This window comes from Erpetoichthys calabaricus, chromosome 6 (assembly GCF_900747795.2).
Source record: "Erpetoichthys calabaricus chromosome 6, fErpCal1.3, whole genome shotgun sequence".
In the NCBI taxonomy this organism is placed as follows: Eukaryota; Metazoa; Chordata; class Cladistia; order Polypteriformes; family Polypteridae; genus Erpetoichthys; species Erpetoichthys calabaricus.
This window is the reverse complement of record NC_041399.2, coordinates 53,277,701-53,285,338: the sequence shown is the minus strand read 5'-3', so window position 1 is coordinate 53,285,338 and position 7,638 is coordinate 53,277,701. Positions and strand designations below refer to the sequence as shown.

Genomic DNA, 7,638 nt, shown 5'->3' with positions numbered 1-7,638 from the left:
GGGATGAACTGGAGCACCGACTTCGAGCCAGGACTTCTCATCCAATATCAGTACCGGACCTTAAAAATGTTCTTTTGTCTGAGTGGGCACAAATTCCTGCGTGACACCAAACAAAAACTTGTGGAAAATCTTCGCAGAAGAGTGGAGGCTGCATGAGTGTGCCCGGTAATGGACTTATGACTTGTCTGGGGTTCATTATTTCAAATGCTGCTGTGATAGGTGGAGGCAATCAGTAATCCTGAATCAGATTTAATGGTTTAGATAATTTTATATATAATAATATACATTTTCTGAATGATAAGATATTTTAGGTTGTTTTAGGTAGCCCTTTCCATAAAATCACATTTACAGTTAAATGCAAAATGACTCTGAAGCAGTAATGAAGAAATAATTGGTGAACACAGATGTGATGTTGGCTGTAAATGACATTTATTTTGATTGATTTGATCAACTGTTCATTAACCAGTAGGATCTTCAGAATTTTAACACATTAATCCCAAGTGTACATGCTAATAGAGAACCATAAAATAGGAACAGAAGACACCGTTGAATTCTTATGAATGTAAAGTTCACACATGGACAGCCTTTGGCTAGATGTGCTTAATTGTTTTGAAGAGAGAACTTAGGTTAAAGAGTGTCATCTCAAGGGGAACTGGTGGGAAAAAGATACAATCAGAAAAACGCATCCACAATGATGAGGCCAAACTAGGCCATGGGCTCACCGAGTTTACCAAGTGGCTTGAGGAACGTCATGAGGCTTTGATAAGATGTTTTTTGAACTCTGCCTAGCTTTTGGATCTGTGTCCTGCTGATATGATATTACAATGGTTTTATAGGGCGGCACAATGGTGCAGTGGTAGCGCTGCTGCCTTGCAATAAGGAGACACGGGTTTGCATCCTGGGTCCACCCTTCGTGGAGTTTGTATGTTCTCCCCGTGTTTGCTTGGGGGTGCTCTGGTTTACTTTTAGGTGGATTGGTGATTCTAAATTGGCACTAGTGTGTGCTTGGTGTGTGGGTGAGTGTGTCCTGCGGTGGGTTGGTGCTCTGCCTGGGATTGGTTCCTGCCTTGCGCCCTGTGTTGGCTGGGATTGGCTCCTGCAGACCCCCGTGACCCTGTGTTCGGCTTCAACAGGTTGGAAAATGGATGGATGGATGTTTTTATATCTTTTGTTCTTAGTTGGATTTGCTACTTGCATCACGAGTAGGATTAGCGAATCAAAACAGAAGATTAAGCAAGTTAACAGCGAAGGTGCCCAATAACTACACACAAGTCAGCCTCACAATAAGGCTCAGAAGAAGAAGAAGGAAAACATTCAGAAGTACGTCATTAGTATGCCATACATTTCTCTATATGTCCTGCCAGGATATCCATTCCTCTAGAAAAACAAAATTGCTTCCAATGCAACCCTTACTTCCTGCTGGTGGTTTCATGAAATATTGTATTCTGAAACATGTTACACAGAAATATAAGATGTAGCTGACTTAAAAATTTGCTTTCTGCACAAAAATGATGGCCCCTGTTGACAATGTAATCTTGAACCTCCACATCTAGACCTGTTCACAGGTTGTAATATGTTCACTGAATTGAAGAGGATGATCAGGGTTTCCAGTTGTATGACACTGGGCAGCAAATAAAAAGGATACAATCTGAGGATGAACACCAGATTACGTAAAAACTTGACAAACACCTTTAAGATTCAACAAGAAGCATACAACACTAGATGAAGAGCGCTGTACCAGAATAAACTGAGAATGGACACTGAGCTCCTTCACAGACTCGAGTGAACACTTCACACAGGCACTTCAAATTAGCAGATTATTTTTCTGCTGCATCCAGAACTTGCACTCACTCTTTTAAATAAGAGAGTTGAACTTTAGTGGACTTTGGCTGAACTTTAAACAAACATCATCTGTTAATAGGTCATTCATGAACTTGATTTATAATAAAGGCACTGCTGGTAAATGATGAACATTTAGCTCATTTTATATAAGCATGTTTGAGAAAAACAGTTTAGCATATAAAATGCATGTTGTAGATAATACCTAATTATTCACGGATATGCAGAAAACAGCCTAATAAAACAGCCATCATTTCAAATGTCTACACCTCTGAAAGTCTGAAGTACATATACAGGGCAGTTACATTGGACTGCCACTAATAAGGGGTGCTGGGCTTCAATGTAATTGTTGGGGCCCAGGAGTTTATGACAACCCAATTCCAAAAAAGTTGAGAGGCTGTGTAAAATTTAAATAAAAACAGAATGCAGTGATTAGCAAGTCTCATAAACCCATATTTTATTCACCAATAGAACACAGAAAACAAATCAAATGTTTAAACTGAGAAAACATACCATTTTAAGAAAAGATTAAGATCATTTTGAATTTGATGGCAGCAACACGTCCCCAAAAGTTGGGCCAGGGCCATGTTGAACATTGTTTGGGATCCCCTCTTCTTTTAACAACAGTCTGTAAATGTCTGAGAACTGAGAATACCAATTTCTGGACTTTTGGGAGAGGAATGTTGTCCCATTCTGGTCTAATGTAGGATTCTAGCTGCTCAACAGTCCTGGGTCTTCTGTGCCATATTTTTCGTTTCATGATGAGCTAAATGTTTTCATTTAAAATAAAATACGGCTTTATGAGATTTCTGAATCACTGCGTTCTTTTTTTATTTACATTTTACACAGCATCCCAACTCTTTTGGAACTGGGGTCGTTTTCCCAGGATTTAAGTATGGATGGAGGACTTTTAAGAACAACTAAGCTGTTAGGTCACAGGAAGAAAAGCCAGTTAACTAATGCATGGCTCCCACCTGACCTTTTAGGAGAAGGTGGAGATCCAGGATTGCAAGGGTTCCCCTTGCGGGAGTTGAGCCAGATGGCCTCAGGAATTTCCTAGGGCACTGGAGTGGACTTCACCAAGATAAATGTGGGGTCAAGAGACAGGGTTGGCAAGCACTCAACTGGGGTTCAGTAAATCAGGAAAGGCATGGAGGGTTATGGTGTGCAAGGCAGTAGAAAACTCATATAATAAGGCTGGATTGAAGCAGGCCCAGTGGGCAGCCCAGCTTTGGTTTTCTTGGTCATTTTTCAATCTGGGGTGGTGCAGTGGTAGTGCTGTGCCCACATAGTAAGGAAATCAGGGATCTCCCTCAATGGAGTTTGCATGTTCTCCCTGTGTCCTCACGGGTTTCCTCCAGGTGCTCCAATTTTCTCTCGGATTCCAAATACTGTACATGCACATTAGGTGGGTGGGCGATGCTAAATTGGCCCTAGTGTGGTGCCTTCACCCTGTCCAGGGGTTGTCCCTACCTTGTGCCTGGTGATTGCTGGGATAGGCTCCGGCTCCCCTGTTCAGAATAGAGCAAGTTTAGAAAATGGATTTTTTTAGCCCCTAATGTGTTATGCCCTTGCTGGTGGTTTCATTTTTGTCAACAGAACTTTTTGTACACCTTGGTGACATGAACATGTGGTTCCCCTTCAGCCCCTTTATGTAGGTATATAAACTGTATGTTATCATATCGTAATAGTAGTGGCAGTAGTACTGTCTTGTTTACAGATTACAGTGCAATTCTTACTTATATTTCTACCTGACACGTAATATACTGCTGCTCTTTGGCACCACAATAAACAAGAAGTGATAGTGATGATACTATCATCCCTTTATCTTTTGCAAGAAATCTTGGCATTTTTTGTTCCTTGAATTATTTTGCTTATAATTAAAATACACAATTTGCCTTAAAGTGATGACATGATGTCCCTGCATAAATTAACTCTGTAATATAATTGCTTATAAATCTGTAACACGAGAGACCCTTTACTGTATGAAGCTAAATAAGAAGTGCTCATTTAATGTATTTGTGCCACAGCTACAGGTTCATTCAGTCTGCTGCCTGGTTGCAGTCCATGTCAGGATGCTACAATAGACGCTTGGCTTTTCTTCAGCATTCCTCCCACAGCACGTAAACGTGAATGTCAGAGGTACCACTGATACTAAAATATCCCTATAAGATAGTATATGAGTGACCCCAATGATGTTCAGGTACCTCGTCCAGGTTTGAGTCACACTTTATGCTCAGTGATTGACTCATCGACTTGAAATGCATGAAATGGGTTTAGAAAATGGAAGAATTTCGGCCTGTGCAAAGATCATTTTTCCATTTATTATATACACTCACTTAGCAAGTTATTAGGAACACCCATACGCCTGCTTATCCATGCAGTTATCAAATCTGCCAATCACATGGCAGCAGTGCAATGCAGAAAATCATGCAGATACAGGCCAGGGGCTTCAGTTGATGTTCACATTCAACACTAGAACAGGGAAAAATGTGATCTCAGCGATTTCAACTGTCATTATTGTTGCAGGCTGATTTGAGTATTTCAGTAACTGCAGATCCCCTACGATTTTCATGCACAACAGTCACTAGACTTTACATAAAATAGCGGGAAAAAACAAAAACATCTATTAGGCAGCAGTTCTGTGGACTGAAAGGCCTTATTGATGAAAGAGGTCAGAAGAGAATGGCCTGGCTGGTTTGAGCTGACAGAAAAACTCTCAGATAACTAATCTGTTTAACTGGGACGAGCAGAAAAGTATCTCAGAATGCACAACACATCGAACCTTGAGGCAGATGAGCTATAAAAACAGAAGACCATGTCGGGTTCTACTCCTGCAAGGTAAGAATAGAAAGCTGAGGCTACAGTGAACACAGGCTCACCAAAACTGGGCAGCTAAAGACTGGAAAAATGTAATCTGGTCTGACAAATCTTGAATTCTGGTGAGGCATACGGATGGTAGCGTCAACAATTTGGTGCCAATAGCATGTATCCAAGCACCCAATATGCCTTGTGTCAGTAGTCCAGGCTGGTGGTGGTGGTGGAATGGTGTGGGGAATGTTTTCTTGGCACACTTTGGGCCTTTTAATACCAATCAAGCATCGCTTGAATGTTACAGTCTATTTGAGTATTATTGATGACCATGTGCATCCTTTCCTTGGCCACAATTACCCATCTTCTGTTGGGTACTTCTGCATGGTAATGCAGCATGTCACAAAGCAAAGGTCATCTCAAACTGTATATATCAGATCCACAAAATACTGTGCCGGCGGTCCTAACAGCACTAATAGAATTTCAAAAGATTTCTGGTCTCAGAATCAATTTCAATAAAAGTGTGCTCTTTCCAGTGAATTCTCAAGTACACAATGTTAGATTGGACACCTTCCCTTTTATCAACGCAGATCAGTTTAAATACATAGGGGTAAACATCACAAGTAAATATAAAGCTCTTTATCAACAAAATTTTGCCGTCTGTGTGGAAAAAATTAAGCAAGACTTGCATAGATGGCCAACCCTTCATCTCACTTTAGCTGGAAGAATTAATGTTGTTGAGATGAATATCCTTCCTAAGCTTCTCTTTTTATTTCAGAACATCCCAGTATATATCAGTAGATCTTTTTTTAAGAAATTAGATTCAACCATAACCTCATTTATTTAGAATTCAAAACATCAACATATCTAAAGTGCAACCCTACAAAGACCTAAGGCAGAAGGTGGCATGGCTCTACCTAACTTTCAATTTTATTACTAGGCAGAAAATATACAAGCTATAAAAATCTGGACATGGACACAAATAGATGAACATACACAGGCTTGGTCTGCTATAGAAATAAAATCCTGCAGTACTTCCTTATATTCCTTGCTTTGCACCCCAATAAATGCAAGTTATTGCCAATATACTAACAACTGAAATGTGCTTCACTCACTCAGAATATGGAACCAATGTAGAAAGCATTTTAAGATAAAGAAGCTTTTAACTGTGGCACCTCTGCTTGAGAACCACCTTTTTCCACCCTCTGAAACATATGCAGTTTTTAATATCTGGAAAACATTTGGGATTAAATCACTTAAAGATCTGTACATAGACAATGTCTTTGCATCCTATGAACAATTACATTCCAAATTTAACTTTCCAGCAACACATTTCTTTCACTATCTTCAAATTAGGAACTTTGTTAAATAGAACCTGCCCGATTTTCCTCACCTCCCACCTACCTCTATGGCAGAAAAAATATTGCTCAGTCTCGAGGACTCAGAGAGCATTTCTGTAATATCTAAAACCATTTTACAGTTCCTTCCTTTCAAAGATCCACGAGTACATTGGGAAAAGGATCTCTCACTCAACATCTCAGAAAAGGAGTGGAAAGTAGCAATGCAGAGAATTCACTCGAGCTCAATATGCACAATGCATACAATTATTCAATTCAAACTTATATATCGAGCACATCTGTCTCGCTTAAAACTGTCCAAAATGTTTCCAGGGCAAGATCCAACCTGCAAACGCTGCAATCAAGTTCCAGCCTCACTAGGCCACATGTCTTGGGCCTGCACCAAACTAATGTCATTCTGAACCAAAATCTTTGCATGCCTATCAGACAGCCTTGGTGTCACAATCCCTCCTAACCCATTAACAGCTGTGTTTGGCGTACGTCCAGATGGGTTTAAAGTGGAGAAGGACAAACAAACTGTGATTGCCTTCACTACACTATTGGCAAGTAGACTTATCTCACTCAACTGGAAGAATCCTAACTCTCCTATTCTAAGTCAGTGGGTAACTGATGTTACATGCTATTTGAAACTGGAAAAAATCAAATTTGCACTTCGAGGATCTGTACAAAACATTTTCAAAACCTGGCAGGATCTGATCAATAACATTTTAGAATAAGCATTTAAATTGAGGAAGCAGGTTCTCTCCCCTCTTTTACTCCATTTACCTTTACTCATTTACTAATTTATCTATTTACTTATTTTTACTAGTTTTAAGTTTTACTCTGCTGGCCTAGCTCTCTTTCTCAGGAGTGGGAGTTGATTTGTTTCAAACCTCTTTTTATGTAAAACTTAGTTATTTGTATGGAATGCTATTTGATTGTAATAAAATCATTAAATCAAACAGGCTTCATGAATATGACAATGCAGTGGCTCTCCCAGTCACCAGACCTGAAACCAATAGAAGAACTTTGGGATGTAACAGAAAAGGAGAATCACATGAATGTGCAGCTGAGAAAATCTGCAGAACCAGTGTGATGTAATCATGTCAACATGGACAGGAAATCTCAAAGGAATGTTTCCCACATGTTGTGGAATCCATGCCATGAAGAACTGAAGCTGTTTTGAGAGCAAAAGGAGACCCTAACCAGTATTAGCAGAGTGTAGTGTGTGTCTAACAATTTGCCCATTAAGTGTATAATTTTAATCTAAATGACTTAAAAATTAAAAGTGCAACTAAACAAATGTGATCTTGAATTATCACACAATCACATAATATGTGTCACCTGTGCTTAATGATATATTTAGTACGCCATGATTCCTATATTTCTATTAATAGATTTTCATGGATGCTTCAAATAAATTTGTGAGGTCTTCTTCAGTGTGAGGTCTTGGTGCCAGTTTAGTCACTCTTTCCTGCAAGACAAATAAAATGAATGTTGCTTTACTCATAATCAGATATGAAACCACATCCTGTACATGTGAATTAGATGCTGGTACATGTTCACATTAGTCCTCAAGTTCACCAGTCAATGGCTCTTATATCTAATTGATTTAATTGCTTAATTAGATGGCTTTTGTTCTTCAAGGTGT

The 7,638-nt window shown here is 39.4% G+C and overlaps 1 protein-coding gene across 1 annotated transcript in view; it reads right to left on the bottom strand.

The window, feature by feature from the left end:
* Positions 1-407: 407 nt before the first annotated feature.
* Positions 408-7,638, bottom strand: part of adhfe1 (alcohol dehydrogenase iron containing 1) — a 48,390-nt gene continuing 41,159 nt past the window's right edge. Inside the window, exon 14 of the mRNA XM_028803586.2 lies at positions 408-7,461. Coding sequence (XP_028659419.2) covers positions 7,378-7,461 — 84 coding nt within the window. The 3' untranslated portion in view covers positions 408-7,377. The remainder of the gene's footprint in view (positions 7,462-7,638) is intronic.